The 19,205-nt window shown below is 42.1% G+C and overlaps 1 protein-coding gene across 1 annotated transcript in view; it reads left to right on the top strand.

Annotated features, from left to right (window-relative positions):
• Window positions 1–231: 231 nt before the first annotated feature.
• The window catches only part of LOC115619093 (solute carrier family 12 member 4-like), a 62,275-nt gene continuing 43,301 nt past the window's right edge, over window positions 232–19,205 (top strand). The window contains 3 exon segments of the mRNA XM_030511122.1: window positions 232–890; window positions 5,328–5,422; window positions 15,591–15,722. Of these exon segments, the coding sequence (XP_030366982.1) occupies window positions 719–890; window positions 5,328–5,422; window positions 15,591–15,722 (399 nt within the window). The 5' untranslated portion in view covers window positions 232–718.

Below are 19,205 nucleotides of genomic sequence, written 5' to 3'. Positions count from 1 at the left end.
TCCAGAGGAAAGCAGTAACATGAACACTGTTGTTTTAATTTTTATTTTTTTTTTTTAATAAAGACAATATAAATCTTTTGGAGAAGAACAAAGTAAAACCACTCAGTACAATATCCACTACAGTTTTGCCACAGCGTTTTTTCTTAGCAATGAGATAAAAGTTTGGACATCCATTTATTGCTTTTATTCTCTCCTGGGCTTGTGCGTTTGCATGTATGGGAGTACGCACACTTAGAACTTTTAGGTTTTGTTCCATGGACCATCTTTGATGTTTTATGGAACTTGGGTGAGCTACACAATGATGAACCTTGTTCTAGGTTCAGACCTGCGTCTGTACCCAAGTAGGGGAGCTCTAAAAAGTTCAGGGAACTAGGGTGGAGATGTTTAGATAATCTGTATAATTGTAGTGGTGGCTGCAAATAGAATTATTTGGTTTAGAAGAGAACTGGTAGCATTCGGAAATAAAATGTCTTAATTATTGAAATATAACAAAGACTGAGAAGCAATGAAACAAGTGAAGAGGAAACATTAACCTACTTGGAATATAGTTTGCCTGTCTCAAAAATTGAGATTAATTAGGGACTAAGGCAAATAAATTATTCTTTGTTGCAGAATATATAGATCCCTCTTTAAGAAATGTTTCTTCCAAAACAATCTTGCATGATGAAAACTAACACTACATAGCTACTGTCCAAGACCAAAGACTTGATAATTAAGAATGGGGAAAACTGTACGCATAGTACAGGATGGCACTTGCCCAGGAGACTTCATGCTTCAGAATGTAAACTGTCCTCATGTGAAGCTGGGGCAAGAATTCCCTGGAGTAGCTTTCTGAGGTCGCTTCTACTCTCTTCCAAAACTGACGGAGAAAGCAAGTTCTTCCCATGCAAGTAAGTCTCTTTGAAGCTGCTGGTATTGCTCATTGGCAGACGGAATGTGCTAGGTAAAGTTGTGGGTTGTGTTTTTTTTTTTTATTCTAGTGTGTATTATATACTGTGCTGCAGTCCCTTCTATTTTGTCAAAGTACGTTTGTGATTCTTGTTGAGGGAATGGTCATCTGCCATAGGTTTTACTCATGAAATTGGAAACAATATGGAAAAAGAGAAAATGAGATAAACACTTTGTTGTGATTTAGGATATGTCTGAAAAGTACAGACTGCACCAAACGTGCAACTGTGGTGAAGGTGATTTTTGCTATCATTCAGTTAGCTGTATTTAACTTAGCAATGTAGCACTGTTTAATCAGCGCACATCTCTGCAGCACCTGGTTCTACATATTGGTGCAGTTAGAATAGGATGTCATTGTAAAGAACTTTGCTTTCTGTTGAAAGTGTTCATTGTTTGAGAGGGGTTTAACGTGGCACTTCATCGGATCAGTAGAATCATGCAGTTTGAAAGTTCACTTTTATTTTTGCATTGTCTGCAGTAATTCATAATCTATGTATACTTCCAGGATAATGGAGCTAGTACTGTGAATGGGGTAAAAAGCCAGTTGTATTTCTCTATCATCTGAAGTTTTTCATCAAGAGAAAAATGTGCCCCAGCAATTGCAAGACCAATACTCTATTTCCAGTCACTAGTTGTACTGATTTTTCTATTGCAGTTTGCTTTGTTTGAACTTCCTGTGTGCAGGAAGATGTATAAAGCAAGCGCACCAAGGAGTCAAATTCGGAGGGAAAGTCTGATGGGAAGGAGTTGGGTGATGCAAATGGAAAATGAGAGTTGCTGGGAGCTCTTTTTAAGAGAGCGAGCTTCTCAAGTGACCAGTTGTAAAAAGCTTGCTGGAGGTAAAAATTAAGATGCATCCAAAAAATAATGCCAGTTAACTTGAAGATGTATCTTAAGTCACTGGGCTTTGTCAGGCTCAGAGAGATGGTGTAGAGTAATCTTTCTTAACTGAGGAGAGGTTATACTGATGACAGTAATGAGATGCCTGGCATCTTGAAAGAGCAAAACAATTGTCATCTTATATAAGTGTCTGAGATCAAATGTATGAGTTACCTTGACAACAGTGAGATTTTATACATAAAAAGGGGGAGAGTTTCTGTAAGCATTACAAGTAAAGGAACACCCATTAGACTTTTTTTGAGACAGTGGTAAGCTGCATCTCTATGGTAAGGTTCCTGATGGAAGAGCAAAGAACTGATTTAAAAATCACTTGGTGATTTAAAAAAAAACACCCACAAAAAAATCCAAAAAACCCCCAGTTTAATTTTTCAAGCATTCAATTACCAGAGCTAGTATATAGGGAATGAGAAACAAAAACCAAGTTACTCCTGACCTTGCTGTGTTTGTTAAGCGTGATGATAAGATGCAGCATAGACCAAAGTCTTGAAGAATCAAGTAGACAGTATTGCTGTTGATGCTGTCATTTGCCTCTGTGTCCAGTTTAATGAGTAACACCTATATAGCAGATAACTCCATTTCCTCAGCAAAAGTCACAAATATACTTCAACCACAATAGGACAGAATAGGCTGCAGCACAGTTTGCAATACATACTGTAACAAAATTGATCTAGTATAGGCCTCCTGCCAATATAGATGTAACATGCATTAAGCAAGTAGGTTTGGCTGCTTTTTGGTAAATATTTGCTTTGCTGAAGTTGATAAACATTGTATTTTAATGCTGTGTTGCTAAGCTTACTGATATTTTTGTAGTAGTGCAAAAAAAAAATCTACAATGTACAGCAATATGAACATATATGTAGGTATTATATGTAGCAGGGCAAGTAACATTTGGGTGTTAGTTGTCAGAGCTGTGAGAAAAGCAATAGTCAGGGAAACACAGCAGACTGCTATTTACAGATATTTTTTGTCAGCTAAGTGTTTACTTCCAAAAGCTTAAAAAGACCTCTGTTGTTTGTGAATATTGGTTTTCCAACAGTTTTGTTAAAAGCACCTCTCTGCAATTTCTAGCAGGTTGTGCTTCTTTCCATGCACCCCTTCCCCTCAGTAAGAAGAGCACCGAACTTTCTCATAATTATTTGCTTATAGCAATTGTTTTTGTAACTGTGGTATATGCTGATCCCTGTGTGTGCAGGACTCTTCTGTTTGCCTGTTAGCTTCATTTCGTAAGTTGATTCAGATTTCAAAATGCAGAGATACTTTAAATTATATCAAAATAATTTAGTATAGCCTCGTTGAATTGATTACATTAATCATTGAAAATATATACCTAAAAATCCAGTTGTTTAATCTCTTGCTTTTAATATATTCACTGTACAATGCTGCTTTAACTTGACATTTTAATTTGAAATAATATTTTTTTCCTTTCAATTTCTGTAGTGGTTTCTTTTTTTTTTTTTTTTTTTTTTTTTTTTTTTTTTTTTTAAATAGAAAAAAATATTCCTTGGATTGATCCTTTCTTAAGGAGATAATTTTGGAAATGTCTTTAGTTAGTATTGGGTGAAAGAGCAGGGAGTGAAGAATAACAAGCAAAAGAAAGAATTTTTTTGTATGTCAAACAGTGTAATGGCCAAAAGTTGGAGAACTTGAGAACTTCTGAATACTAGAATCAATTTTTAATTCCTGTCCCCCCCCCGAGCTCATTTTATAGGGCTTTTTGTTGGTGGTGTGTGGGGTTTTTTTGGTTTTGTTTTGTTTTTTTTAAGTTTACTACTTGTTACAAAAAGCTCTACTCAGCTCTACTCATCATAGAGCCATCCTAGAATGGTTTGTGTTGGAAGGAACCTTAAAGCTCATCCAGTTCCAACCTCCTGCCACAGGCAGGGACACCTTCCACTAGACCAGGTTGCTCCAAGCCCTGTCCAACCTGGCCTTGAACACTGCCAGGGATGGAGCAGCCACAGTTTCTCTGTGCAACCTGTGCCAGTGCCTCACCACCCTCACAGGGAAGAACTTCCTAATATCTCATCTAAATCTCCCCTCTGTCAGGTTAAAGCCATTCCCCCTTGTCCTGTCACTACATGCCCTTGTCAAAAGCCCCTCTCCAGGTTTCTTGTTGGCCCCTTTAGGCACTGGAAGCTGCTCAAAGGTCTCCCTGGAGCCTTCTCTTCTCCAGGCTGAACAAGCCCAGCGCTCTCAGCCTGTCTCCATAGCAGAGGTGCTCCAGTCCTCGGAGGATCTTCATGGCCTCCTCCACACATGATCTACCAATCTTCCATGTTATATATATTTTTTTTTAAACATTGTTCATTGCATATGTGAATGCTTTCCTTTTACTGTACCTCATAGGTTTTAACTTTAAAGCATAAGAGGAGTCTGAAGAATGTACAGTCTAAATGTTCAGTAAGGGTAAAGGCATCGTGAAGCGAGCACATTTGATGTCTAGGATTAGTGGGCAAAAAAACACCACCACCACCAAAAAACACAACAAAAAAGGAGGTGCTTTGATTGATATTTACCTGTATCACTCACTCCCCTCCCCTTCTTCCCCCCCCACTCACGGAGGGATAGGGAGGAGAATTGAAAGAATGTAAATCCCACAGGTTGAGATAAGAACAGTCCAGTAACTAAGGTATAATACAAAACTACTACTGCTACCACCAATAATAATGATAAGGGAAATAACAAGGGGAGAGAATACAATTGCTCGCCACCTGCTGAACGATACCTAGCCCAACCCGAGCAACGATCTGGGCCTTCCAGGTAACTCCCCCCAGTTTATATACAGGGCATGATGTGCTGTGGTGTGGAATACCCCTTTGGCTAGTTTGGGTCAGGTGTCCTGTCTCTGCTTCCTCCCAGCTTCCCATGCCCCTCCTCACTGGTAGAGCATGAGAGACTGAAAAGTCCTTGATCGGAGTAAGCATTACTTAGCAACAACTAAAACATTGGTGTGTTATCAGCACTGTTCCCAGACTAAAGTTGAAAAACACAGCACTGCACTAGCTACTAAGAAGCAGAAAAATGACTGCTACAGCTGAACCCAGGACAAGCCTTTGATTTGTTTAGTCTTACAAAATCTACCTAATCTGTTTGGACCTACTGCTCAAAAGTTGCTCTTGGCATTGATGCTGCTTAGCACTAGCAAATACACGAGAACTGTCTTTTTACATGTTACTGTTCTGTATAAGAAATAGTTATAAAAGGGAACCTTAGAGAATAAAGGCAGAAATAGTGTTGTAGCTGTGATCATACTTGTAAATTTTACTTTGAGGTGATTTTACTTTGATTTTAATGAAAATGGAGGAGTAGAAATAGAAATAACTCTACCTTGAGAGTAACACCTGTGATATTGCGAATGTTGCATAACTTTAGATACTAAAACCAGATTGAATCAACCAAATTTATTCCCCATGGTTTTTGTCAAGGTTACACAATCTGTCTTTGAGCTTATCAAAAACTGATTCTTTTGTTCTTTGCAGATCATGGCAACCATAAAGAAAACAGTCCTTTCCTGAACAGTTCAGAAGCTGGCAAGGGAGGTGATTATTATGACAGAAATCTGGCCTTGTTTGAGGTAATATAAAAAATGTTTTTTATACTTATTCTGTCATTTGTGGTCTTCCAAGATGGGAGGGATTGAGCATATCATATTAAGTGGAAGACAAAGCATTGCAAAGTTCCACGCAGTGGGTTGGTTCCAAGCTCTAACTGCATGACCAGTCTTGAGGCCATTGGTGTGCTTAAGGCGTCGTAGTGTAAGCCCAGCAGGTAACTCAGAACCATGCAGCTGCTCGCTCACTCCCCCTCCTTCTTCCCCCTGCCCCCAAGCTCCCGGAGGGATGGGGAGGAGAATCAAAAGAATGTAAATCCCACTGGTTGAGATAAGAAAAGTCCAGTAACTAAGGTATAATACAAAACTACTACTGCTACCACCAATAATAATGATAAGGGAAATAACAAGGGGAGACAATATAAAACTAAAAGGGGAAAAAGAAAAGAAAACAATAAACACAAGTGATGCACAGCGCAATTGCTCACCACCCACCGACCAATACCCAGCCCAACCTGAGCAGCGATCTGGGCCTTCTGGGTGACTCCCCCCAGTTTATATACTGGGCATGATGTGCTGTGGTATGGAATACCCCTTTGGCTAGTTTGGGTCAGGTGTCCTGTCTCTGCTTCCTTCTGGCTTCCCGTGCCCCTCCTCACTGGTAAAGCATGAGAGGCTGAAAAGTCCTTGATCGGAGTAAGCATTACTTAGCAACAACTAAAAACATCAGTGTTTTATCAGCACTGTTCTCAGGCTAAAGTCAAAAACACACCACTGCACCAGTTACTAGGAAGGAGAAAAATGACTGCTACAGCTGAACGCAGGACAGTATCCACCTCTTATTCCATACTATTCACGTCATGCTCAGACCCACATTTTTCAATATACCATTGCTTTTTGTTTCTCATATATACACACACACAAAGAGAAAGATATCATTCTGTAGTCCATGGACCATCCCTATAAAGTTTGCTGAGTTCATTCAGTCCATGATGTCAGGCTCCATCTCTTGTAACAGTCTTTCAGGGCAGGAGGGATGGTATGTAGTGTTGGGTTGTTGCCTGCTGATGACACCGCCAAACTCGTGTGGTCACTGCTGAGCTCGTCTGGTTTCATCAAAGTTCATTCTTTGTTGGGGTGACGATCGGAGGGAAGTCAGAGTCAGTCGATGGTGGCCTGAGGACAGTTATGTTGCTGCTGCTGGCTATTCCCATGACTTTATTCTCTGATGATGATCATGACAGCACATATCTTCTTTTCAAAGCCCATAGTAGCAGAGATGGGCTATAGAAGTGTTATATAGCAGTAAACAACATATAATTGAGTTAATTGTCTCTTTTCCCCCAAAATTAAATCCCCTTGAGGTACACACCAGACTTCCCCATCTTCCTGCACTCCTCACCAAGTATATCCAGGTCCCTGAGCAAAAGCAATCCCACGAGTGGGTTTGCCTTTACCTGAAGCAGGAATAACCCAGACTGTCTTCCCCAACAAATTCTTTATGTGTACCACAGGAACTTTATCCCCCTCTACAGTACATAAAAGTTCTGATTGGACTGGGCCAGCCCTGTTGGCAGATCCCCTACTGTTGACCAACCAAGTGGCTTTTGGTAAATGTGTATCCCAGTGTTTGAAAGTCCCACCACCCATTGCTCTCAGGGTAGTTTTTAACAGCCCATTGTACTGTTCGATTTTCCCAGAGGCTGGTGCATAATAGGGGATGTGATATAGCCACTCAATGCCATGCTCTTTGGCCCAAGTGTATATAAGGTTATTTGAGAAATGAGTCCCATTGTCTGACTCAATTCTCTCTGGGGTGCCATGTCAATGCAAGACTTGTTTCTCAAGGCCCAGGATAGTGTTCCAGGCAGTGGCGTGGGGCACAGCATATGTTTCCGGCCATCCGGTGGTTGCTTCCACCATGGTAAGAACATGGCGCTTGCCTTGGTGGGTCTGTGGGAGTGTGATGTGGTCAATCTGCCAGGCCTCCCCATACTTGTACTTCAGCCATCATCCTCCATACCAGAGAGGCTTTAACCGTTTGGCTTGCTTAATTGCAGCACACGTTTCACATTCGTGAATAACCTGGCCAATAGTGTCCATTGTTAAGTCCACCCCTCGATCATGAGCCCATCTATATGTTGCATCTCTGCCTTGATGGCCTGAGGTGTCATGGGCCCACCAGGCTAAAAATAATTCACCCATATGTTGCCAATCTAAATCCATCTGAGCCACTTCAGTCTTAGCAGCTTTATCCACCTGTTGGTTGTTCTGATGTTCATTAGTGGCCTGAGTCCTGGGTAGGGTACATGAGCATCTATGTGGCGCACCTTCACCACCAGGTTCTGCACCCGGGTAGCGATATCTCACCACAGTGTAGCAGCCCAGATGGGTTTACCTCAGCATTGCCAGTTGCTCTGCTTCCATTGCTGCAACCACCCCCACAGGGCATTTGCAACCATCCATGAGTCAGTATAAAGTACTGGCCATTTTTCTCGTTCAGCAATGTCCAAGGCCAGCTGGATGGCTTTCACCTCTGCAAACTGACTCAATTCACCCTCTCCTTCAGCTGTTTCTGCAACTTGTCACAGGGGACTCCATACAGCTGCCTTCCATCTCTGATACTTCAATACAGCAGGACCCATCAGTAAACAAGGCATATTGCTTCTCACTGTCTAAGAGTTCATTATATGGTGGGGCCTCTTTAGCACGCATCACCTCCTGCTCTGGTGACATTCCAAACACCTTTGCCTTCTGGCCAGTCCATGATGACTTCTAGAATTCCTGGATGACTGGGATTTCCTATTCGAGCTCATTGTGTAATTAGTGTGGCTCACTTACTCCATGTAGCATCGGTTGCATGATGTGTAGAGGAGACCCTGCCTTTGAACATCCAGTCCAACACGGACAACCGAGGTGCCAGGAGAAGCTGCGCTTCAGTTCCAATCACTTTTGAAGCAGCTCAAACCCCTTCATAGGCTGCCAGTATCTCTTTTTCAGTGGGAGTATAGCTGGCCTCGGATCCTCTGTATCCCCGACTCCAAAAGCCGAGGGGTCGACCTTGAGTGTCCCCTGGTGCTTTCTGCCAGAGGCTCCAGGTAGGACCATTCTCCCCGGCTGTGGTGCAGAGCACATTTTTCACATTGTGCCCTGTCCGGACTGGTCCAAGGGCTACTGCATGAACTATCTCTCGTTTAGTTTGTTCAAAGGCTTGTTAGTGCTCAGGGCCCCATTGGAAATCATTCTTCTGGGTCACGTGATAGAGAGGGCTTACAATCAGACTGTAATTTGGGATGTGCATTCTCCAGAACCCCACAACACCTACAGAAGCTCACTGGATTGAGGCTCCAGTCTCTTCGAGGGCATGGGTTTTCTTTTTTTCGATACTCTCCTGGGTTCAGCTGTAGCAGTTAGTTTTCTTTTTCCTAGTAGCTGGTGCAGTGCTCTGATTTTCAACTTTTGTCCTGGAACAACACTCATAACACACCAATGTTTTTAGTTGTTGTTAAGTAGTGCTTACTCCAATCAAGGACTTTTCAGTCTCTCTTGTTCTGCCAGTGATGAGGGGCACAGGAAGCCAGGAAGAAGCAGAGACAGGACACCTGACCCAAACTAGCCGAAGGTGTATTCCATATCACAGCACATCATGCCCAGTATATAAACTGGGGGGAGTTACCCAGAAGGCCCAGATTGCTGCTCGCTTTGGGCTGGATACAGGTTGGCGGGGAGTGAGTAATTGCATTGCGCATCGCTTGTGTTTATTGTATTCTTTTTCCTTTTCCCCTTTTAGAGAATAGAAATATTCTCTCCCCTTGTTATTTCCATTATAATTATTATTATTGGTGGTAGTAGTAGTGGTTTCGTATGGTTCTTTAGTTACTGGACTTTTCTTATCTCAACCAGTGGGATTTACATTCTTCCCATTCTCCTCCCCATCCCTTCAGGAGCCGGCAGGGGGTGGGGGTAAGAAAGGGGGGCGAGTGAGCGAGCGGCTGTGTGCTTCTGAGTTACCAGGCTTAAACGATGGCATAGGGCTATGTCTACAAAGCAGCAGAATATAATATAATAATATCATGGTGCCAGAGGTGACCTGAATAATTTAAATAGTGAAGCTGTGGCACTGTGTGCTAATGAGAGTGAAAAATGAGCATGGGGTGATTTACTGTGCTAAGAATGACCATGTTATTCTGTAGGCGAGTGCCTTAATTCAGGCACTCAAATTAGTCTGGGTAGCCTGTATTGCCACCATAGTATATCAGCCATATGGATTTCTCCCTCACGTGCTTTTTTTGTTGGGTGCATGTCGGTTTTCCAAGGCACCAGTGGGCAGAGATACCATGTGTGATGAAGCAGTTAAGATATTATGGCCACTCGGGACTGTGAGACAGAGAGGTATGACTTTCCATGTGCAAGTGAGGAGGTCCATACTTGGACTTTAGGAGGCTAGTTGGAGCCATGCCAAGTCCAGCAGACTCCTCCTCCATGTCCTTACCTCAGTCTGTATTAAGTATAGATATATTACAGTTTCTAAAACATTTTCAGAAGCTCAGATGCTGGGGAGTGCAGAGTCTTTGGCTCTGCAGCAGCTTTCCAGCTGGGCTTCTGAGTTACAGCTTCATGGCAGTACTGGCAACACAGAATCCTAGAATGAATTGGGTTGGAGGGGACCTTAAAGCTCATCTAGTTCCAGCTTCCTGCCACAGGCAGGGACACCTTACACTAGACCAGGTTGCTAAAAGCCCCATCCAAATTGGCCTTGAACACTGCCAGAGATGGGGCATATTAATCACTCTGGGAACTCGGTTTGGGGCAGCCAGAGCTGGCTCTGCTACCTACCAGGTTGACGTCTGCAGAGTTCAACTGCATGGCATAGAGTCTGGACAAGTGTAAATTAACCTGCTGCTAGATAGGAACTCACCATGGAAAGGCTACAACCATGTTTGCCAGCCTACATTTCCCCCCTTTGAGACTTATAGGATATGCATATATCTTAAGTCTCATTCTATACCCTTTACCCATATTTGATTCTAATACACCATTGTGACCAGCAACTACAAAATTGAATCATGATACATGCTAGGATACAGACACAAATTATTACTATAATGATCACAAAAAAGTTTTTCTTAACCATATCCAATTTGGTAGCCAAGAACTAAGTCTATGCCATAATTCTTGAAATCCCCAGAAAGTATCATCTCTAACTGCCTGATGTAAGATCTTTGTCTGCTTCCAGATTTCTGCTAGATCTGTGGGTATTCTGCTACTCTGGTCTCTGGAACGTACATGTTCCAGTCCACCCTGGGGAAAGGGCCTTTCTAGCAGTATTATTACACAATCAATACCACCCTTTCCCTTCTGGAGCATTCCAATAGCCAGTTTGGGGTCCCTTAATCTGGAGTTGCATTGTCCAGCTACAGTTTGGGTAATGTCCTACCAAGATATTACCAGAGCTAAGAGTTTTACCCAGTGCCAGCAGGTATTGTCTGAGATCCTGTTTTCCTTGCAAAGACATATCACCAGGAACTAAAGGCAGTTGGTAAGGCCACCCGTACATCAGTTCATATGGACTCACATAATTCCTTCCTGGCTGTATTCGTATCCTCAACAAAGCAATTGGTAGGGCTTGTAACCAAGTTAAACAAGTTTATTGACATATTTTACTGAATCATAACTTGAGCGTCTGATTCATACATTCCACTTTCCCACTAGCCTGAGGCCTATATAGGGTATGCAGATCCCACTTGATTCCCAAACACTCTCCCACCTTCCTAACTACTTCTGCAACAAAATGCAGACCTCTGTCCGAGGACAAGCCTGCTGGTACACCATATCAGGGTATTATTTGATTCAATAAATGTTTTACTATTTCACGAGCCATGTTGGTGTGACAAGGGAAAGCCTCCGGCCAACCAGAAACCATATCTATTAGTACCCATATATATATATACACACCTGAGCCCATTGTGCTGTGGCAATTCTGTAAAGTCTACTTGCCAGTAGTCTCCTGGACAATTGCCTTTGTTGTTCTAGGTGGTGGTGGTCTCTTAGCATGGTAAACAAGGTTCACACTTCTTTATAACACTTGTATAATTCCAGCCATTTGCTCACTCAGAACTTGGAGCTTTAAAGCCTCAGTCATTGATTCTGTTCCTCCATGAGTTGCCTGGTGTTTTTCTTCTCATAAGAGGCTGGGCAATTATTACTTGCCTGTTTGGTGTAACCCACCATCCTTCATTGTTCTTCTTGGTTTCTAATAGACCAGGTAATTTCTCATCCTCTGTTTGATAACTTGGAACTTCATTATCCAAGCACTGATACTTATGAGGCAATATTAATAAAAGGTCCCCACCCACAGCTTCTTTGGCTGCTTTGTCAGCAATGTGATTACCAATATTCACTGGAGTGTTATCAAATTGATGTGCCTTAAAAGCAAATTTTGACTTTCTGACGATTCCAGAACTCTCAGTAGTGCCATCAGCTCGGCTTTCTGTGCTGATGTGTTGGGGGGGGGGGGGGGGGCAGGGTTTTAGCCTCTATTATCTCATGTTTGGTTACCACAGCATATCCTGCTTTCCAGTTTCCATTTTTTTTCATAAAGCTGATGCCATCCACAAACAGTTCATAGTCCACATCCTTCAGGGATGTATCTTGCAGTGCAGTATGACTGGAATACACCAAATTATTCAATAAAATTTTCTATTAGAGGCTCTAGTCCTTTTTTTTGCTTCCAGTTTTATCGGGTATTGTTTCTGTCTTACCAGTCTGATGTACGTTTGGTTTCAGATGAATAGTTACCGGTTCTGCATTTCGTTATTGTCCCCGGTACTCCAGCAGCCCATACTAGTGGGGTGACTGCGTTCTCCACTTCGTCTGGTATATCCAGCTCAGTGGTTGGTTTCTGTAACATAAAAACTCGGGCCTCCACAACCTTTTCATCAGGAATATGTATCTGAATTTTCTTGCTTTAAACATAATTTATGCATGTAATTTACTCAGTATATCTCTACCCAATAGCAGCAGGGGGCGCTCAGGCATGTAAAGAAATTGATGGGTCAACATCTGTTTGCCAATTTAAAAATGTAAAGGTTGAAAGAAAGGCCGGGTTCCTGTCCACCCTGTGGCACCAATGCCTGAAGCTCTTTGTTTGCTTAATTGCCCTTTATGAGTATTTGTAACAGAATAAGTAGCTTCTGTTTCTACAAGAAATTTTATCTTATTGTTCCCCAACCTAACTGTACCCAGGGGCTCTGTTGGGGAAGGTTTTGAATCTTCCCCTGCTCCTCCTCAGCCCTCATCTAGAGTAATAGTTTTCTCTGCCTGTCTTGACATTCTACTAAATCTCTGGTGTTTATTTTGATTCTGAGGCCATTCTGTCTTCCAGTGCAACCCGTGGAGTCTGTTCACAAACCTTTCCATGTAATCCTTTCCGACCCTTTCCTGGGTGAGAGCTACAGCCAACAATTTTTTCTCCCCCCCTCCCCCCCCCCAGTTCCGATTTTACTTTGGAGCTTATCTTATGCCCCCATGTATACAATAACAGATTCCTAGTTGAAACCTGACACACTATAACCCACAATACACAATATTGTATTATATCAACCAACAATATTAATAATCGGGGACTCAAACCCTTTCCCACCACCATTTGAACTGTTTTAGGGAATTTGCACCAGAGCAATGGTGGTCTGATTGCAATAGGTCTTTCAGCCCACATTCGTTATTTTTCCCAAATCATATTGGTCCTTCCCCTTAAGCTTTTGTACCTGTTTCCTTATATCTTCTGTGGATTGACTTTTTATTAAATGGCCTAATTCTCTCCTTCCTTCCTCCAATTCAGGATCAATAGTAGTGTATTTATGCATCACCTCTTTTAATCTTTCCATAAATCCAGAAGGAGATTCATTTATATCTTGCTTTATTTCATATAGCTTAGACCAGTTCACTGTCTTGGGGGACCGCATTCTTAATACCGAATAAAATCTACCTCTGAGATTGTTTCAGAGTCTGCCTATCTTGGTCCCAGTTAGCATCGGCGGTAGGTATGTGAAGATTCACTGTACCTGCCAATGTGTCTGCCGTTATTTGCTGCTCTACTGCGGTCTGAGCTGTACAAATAATCGTATTCCTGTCAACACTCTTGAAAGCATGATGCATAATTACCAGCCACTTGTTTCCAAATATTCTAATCTATAATGGTAAAGGGAATCTTTAGCATGACCATCGTTGCCCACAGCTTGTCTTAAAGGCACAATCACAGTTTCCCCTCGTTTTCCCCTAGTTTGCCCTGCTGTAGGGTAAAATCCTTCAGCCCCCTCTACCATCTCCCTTGCCTATGCCTGTGCTTGTGCTTGATTCTTATTGTCAGCACATTCAGCCCCATTATTCACAATACCCCTTCTCCGGGGAGCTACCATCAAATCCAAATCCTCCTCCGCATTCCTCAAATGTTTAGTGCATAACTGTCCTATGCTGCACAAAGAGCAACAGCGTTTAAGCAAATTTTACTATCTTTCTCCAAGGACAATACTAACAGGTCCTGGGGTACGAAATTAAAACTACAATCCTTTTGCCATTCCAGACGATTTCTCAAAGTGAAAAGCATTTCCACATAAGCTACTTCATTCCACTTTCCTTCTCATCTCAAGAATAGCATCAATTGTAACAAAGTATTATAATTAATTGTGCTGTTCACAGGCCACTTTTCCCTAAAATCCACTTTGTACAACGGCCACCATTGATTACAGTATTTTACCAGAGTCTCCCGAGTAACTGAACCACCTGGGGGTCCTCTACTTTGTTTCAAAGTCTCCCAAATGACCAAGCCACCTGGGGGTTCACCGATTTGTTTCCAGAGTGTTGCAAAATGTAACCCAATAGGAGTTTCTTCAACACCCCCCCATGGAGGCAGTGATCCTGACCTCGACCAGATACCAGAGTCTGGACAACCAGACTACCTTACCTATTGTACAGGGTGTCCCCTGCAACTAACGGGGTAAGGGACCAGAAAGAATGCATTTTTAAAGAAATAAAATCAGGGGTCTTACCAAGGTCCTGAGTCAGTCCGGGGAGCTGTGCTTCCTTTCAGGGAAACTCCCTTGATGCTGGCATGAAGGTCCCAGAGACTCCCTGGATCCGTGGGAAACACGGCAGAGTGTCCCTCTTCGGGCACCAAATTGTTACCGTAAAAGTCAGTCAGAGAAACTCTCTAAGACTCAATTTGGAGTTTTAGAAAGCAGCATTCTTTATTGCAGCTCTGGGCGCACACGTGAATAGCTTCACAAAGGTGAGCGCACCCGATACTTGCCGACAGCGGCTATGTATTTAGCATACTCATGCATATTCATAGCTTTCCCAGGAAAATGATTTACGTATTCATGAGATTTCCAGGAACTAATTATATTTGCATTCTAATTAAGCATGCGCTTTCTTGCTGAGTGGGAGTCTTTGGTGGTCACTGATAGTTTTCCTCACTGCATTTACTGAATATCCTCAGTGCTTGCGCGTGCTCGCAAGGTCCTAGTGCTGAGTTAGCAGTTGGCATGTCCTTGCTTCTGTTCTGTTCCAGTCTCTCTCCATGTTGGTCACCACTCTGTTATTTTGAAGGCTAGCCCTTGGTCTTTTTTTTTTACCTTTGCACTTACTTTCAGAAACAGAAGTTAGATGAGATGAATGTAAAGATGTGAGGCCTCTGTGCATGTGGCTTTTGGGATTTTTACCTAGATCCACATGAGTTAGATGACATAGTTTGAATAATGTAATAAAATAGAGTGTATGCATCCCTACAATGACCGGAGTTTAATCACTAAATCTGCAAATTGTTTGGCAACTTGACCTTATTAAAAGTATATCTGTTGATATAAGCTGACATTAGAGACACATGCAAGGTATGTATTAATTTTCTTAGAGTCCCAAGGCTCATACTTCTTTATTGCTGTAATTCGTGCTTTTCAGCACCTAAGGAGAAGGATGCATTTGGTGCAGACCTGTGGGCATAGCCTTTTCCTGTGAGAGTTGCCCTCCTTTCAGAAAATTAAATCCTGTCATCAGTGGTTCCCACACAATGAAATATTCTGTCATTCCCTTGATAATTTTCCTGGTGTGTTCCCTGGCATGCCAGGAAGGCATGACCCCAGCCACTCTTCATAAATGCTGAGAATTGCAGAAGCTGACTAGTTGTCTTCTTCCACAGGAAGAACTTGATATACGACCAAAAGTGTCATCTCTGCTTGGCAAGTTGGTCAACTACACAAATCTTACCCAAGGTGTTAAGGAACATGAAGAAGCAGAAAGTACTGATGGCTCGAAGAAGAAAGTGTCAAAAGTAAGTAAAGATTCTCTGCATGGCCAGCTGATAAATGGGATGATTCCCTATGTAGTTTTGGGGGAGCTGGAATACTTTCTGCTTTATCTTATCCTCTGTCAGGAGCCATGACACTGTTGCAAAGAAATAACTTGGAACTCTGTAGGTAACCAGATGTTAATAAAGAATTGGGGCAGATGTAGTGGTTAAGCACTGTGCAGTACAGGGCAGTTAGGTACTCTTGGTATGGATTTAGATGAGGAAAGGCTTTTAGTGGTGAAATGAATAAACAACACCCCCCCGCTTTTTCCTAGTGCTGTTTTAGCTGCCCAGCAGCATCTGACACATCTCTCCAAGCCTCGTAGGTGTTGTGGTTTAATCCCAGACGGTAACTCAGAACCACGCAGCTGCTTGCTCACTCCCCCCCTTCTTCCCTCCCTGCTCCCAGAGGGATGGGGAGGAGAATGGGAAGAATGTAAATCCCACGGATTGAGATAAGAACAGTCCAGTAACTAAGGTACAATACAAAAACACTATTACTTCCACCAATAATAATAATGATAAGGGAAATAACAAGGGGAGAGAATATAAAGCTAAAAGGGGAAAAGGAAAAGAAAGCAATAAACACAAGTGATGCACAATACAATTGCTCACCACCCAACGACCGATACTCAGCCCGACCTGAGCAGCGATCTGGGCCTTCCAGGTAACTCCCCCCAGTTTATATACTGGGCATGATGTGCTGTGGTATGGAATACCCCTTTGGCTAGTTTGGGTCAGGTGTCCTGTCTCTGCTTCCTCCTGGCTTCTTGTGCCCCTTCTCACTGGCAGAACATGAGAGACTGAAAAGTCCTTGATCGGAGTAAGCATTACTTAGCAACAGCTAAAAGCATCAGTGTGTTGTCAGCATTGTTCTTAGACTAAAGCCGAAAACACAGCACTGCATCAGCTACTAAGAAGGAGAAAAGTAACTGTTACAGCTGAACCTAGGACAGTAGGTATGATACAGGACTTGCAGGAGACAACACCCTTCTAGAGTGGTGGCTGGAGCTCAGACTTAACACCCTGGGGCCTCTCGAGTCATTCTGGTGTTAGGCACTTATGCAACTGAATTCTGCCCCAAAGGACCTGCATTTAGATGGTTAGGCCATTTGGGCTGGCCTTGTAATAACTCAGTAGAAAGCGGGGTTGGACTGTTGGTAGTTAGATTTCCATCAGGAGGGCTGTGTTCGAACTTCTGCTCTTAGTGCTCTGGCAGTCCAGCAAGTTGTTTCAGTTAGTGCTAAACCCTCAAGTGGTGTGGTTGCATTTTATGGCACTTGCAGGCCCGTCAGTTTATACTTGCAAATTTTGTCAAAAGAAAGTCTTCTAAAAAGCTGATAGCACTTAAATTCTACAGATTTTGTAGTACTGCCCTGTTAAAGTTTGAGCTGTTTCAGAAAGAGATGGTAGTGATCATGTTGAAAACCAGCACATTGTTCTCAAAGAGAATGCATGTTGCCCCACGCTGAACGCTAGATTCCAACTTCCTTACTCACGCTTCAGTTCCTTTCTTTGCAGGGTTTTACACTGGGGTTAACAAAGTTGTTTAGTCAACATTGAAGCTTAGAAGTCAATTTTATCTGAGACTACGTGCACTGAAGTGCTGAATATTGTGGTTAATATGACATCATTACAAGACTGAGTGAAGGTCATCTGGGTACAGTAGCTGCATTCTGGTACTATAATCTTATATTAAAAAAGTAATTTAAACCTTTTAATTGTGAATTTCTTTTGTGTGGTACTTGGTGTTACACTTGTAGGCTTAAATTTTAAATTAACAATAGTGCGTGTGCCTTTAACATAGTAGAATAGACCAAACTGTTCTAAGTTACTAACGCGTAGAGAGAAAGGAATGTTCCACTGATGCTGGAAAGAGAACATCATGGGACCGATAACAACTAAGGAGACAATAAATAAGACCAAGGATACCAGCCTTCAAGATAGCAGAGTGGCACCCAGCATGGAGCGAGACTGGAACAGAACAGAAGCAAGGACATGCCAACTGCTAACTTGGCACTAGGACCTTGCGAGCATGTACAAGCACTGAGGTCATTCAGTAAACACAGTGAGGAAGACTATCGATGACCACCAGAGACCCCCACTCAGCAAGAAAGCACATGCGTAATTAGGATGCAAATATTATACTTAGTTCCTAGAAAAGCTATGAATATGCATGAGTATGCTAAATACATAGCCGCTGTTGGCAAGTAACGGGTGTGCTCACCTTCGCGAAGCTATTCGTGTGTGCGCCCAGCGCTGCAATAAAGAATGTCTGCTTTCTAAAACTCCAAATTGAGTCTTAGAGAGTTTCTCTGACTGACTTTTATGGTAACACACTAATTGCTGAGTCTGTCTAAAGCTTTTACCTTCACATTACTAATATGAAATGTCAGCTGCATCTCTCTTTTAGCATGCTTTTGGTGGGAGTAATGACAGGTATCAGCTGCTAATCATAGAATCATACATATGGTATTATTGCATAATCTGAAATAATTTTCAGCCTTTTACTATCAAAAGCAGATTGATTATTACCCTAACGAAGATAGAATGGAGGGGGATATGATAGGTACTGTCTTTACTATTTTGAGAAAGTTCCGTTCACTTTTGCTGTTTATTTCCTTATTAATTGCCTTACCAGAATACCAGGGTAAGATGCAATCTAATCTGAAAGCTAGTCACTTACTTCCGTGTTGGAAAAGGAACAGGGAGAATTTGGTGGTGGGTCTATAGTGTAAAGTTGGTTAAATCAAATGCATTTTACCTTCATAAGGTAAAAATGGGGCAAATAACAGGAAACCTAGAAGCTGTTTTAAATCCCTGGTAGAGTAACATGTAAGATTTAGTGTTAATATTTCTACATCTAGGTATGGTTTATGTAAACACTTGCATATTTTCAAGCTGTTCACTGCCATGAAAAAGGACTGTTGTCCTTTTTTTGCTTCTATGGTAAAATAGAGTTTGGGCTTAATACCTGGGTTATCCTGAACTATGCTTTCCCATGTCCCAAAAATGTGTGTTTGCAGATTCTCAGATGTTTTTTGTAGAATGGGTTGGGTAACCATTCCAAAAGTGACAATGTCATCCTGTGTTAATATCTCAGTGTTTTCTGTGTAAATACTGCAGTTTCTAAAGCGGCTCCTTAACTAGCATGTTTGTCTCTGGGATAAATTGCATCAGCTGCAATACCATAACTGTAGTCTGAATTTCTTCTCCCTCTCTTGCCATAAGCAATATGAAATTTTGAATATCTTGTATAATATAGGAAGATGGAATATTAACTTGGCCAATAATTATAACCATTAAAACCAGGAAATTCAAAAGTAGTCGCTGTACAGTGCTATGGATTGAAGGTATCCAGAAACTGTGCAAATGGGATTCTTCCACACATTTGTTTTTAATCATCTTTGAAGTATAAATCAATGTGCTGCTGATACCTTATCCTTCCCATTTGAGCATTAGTAC

Source organism: Strigops habroptila, chromosome W, assembly GCF_004027225.2.
Source record: "Strigops habroptila isolate Jane chromosome W, bStrHab1.2.pri, whole genome shotgun sequence".
In the NCBI taxonomy this organism is placed as follows: domain Eukaryota; kingdom Metazoa; phylum Chordata; class Aves; order Psittaciformes; family Psittacidae; genus Strigops; species Strigops habroptila.
Note: the sequence above shows the minus strand (reverse complement) of the source record. Positions and strands in the feature narration are given on the sequence as shown.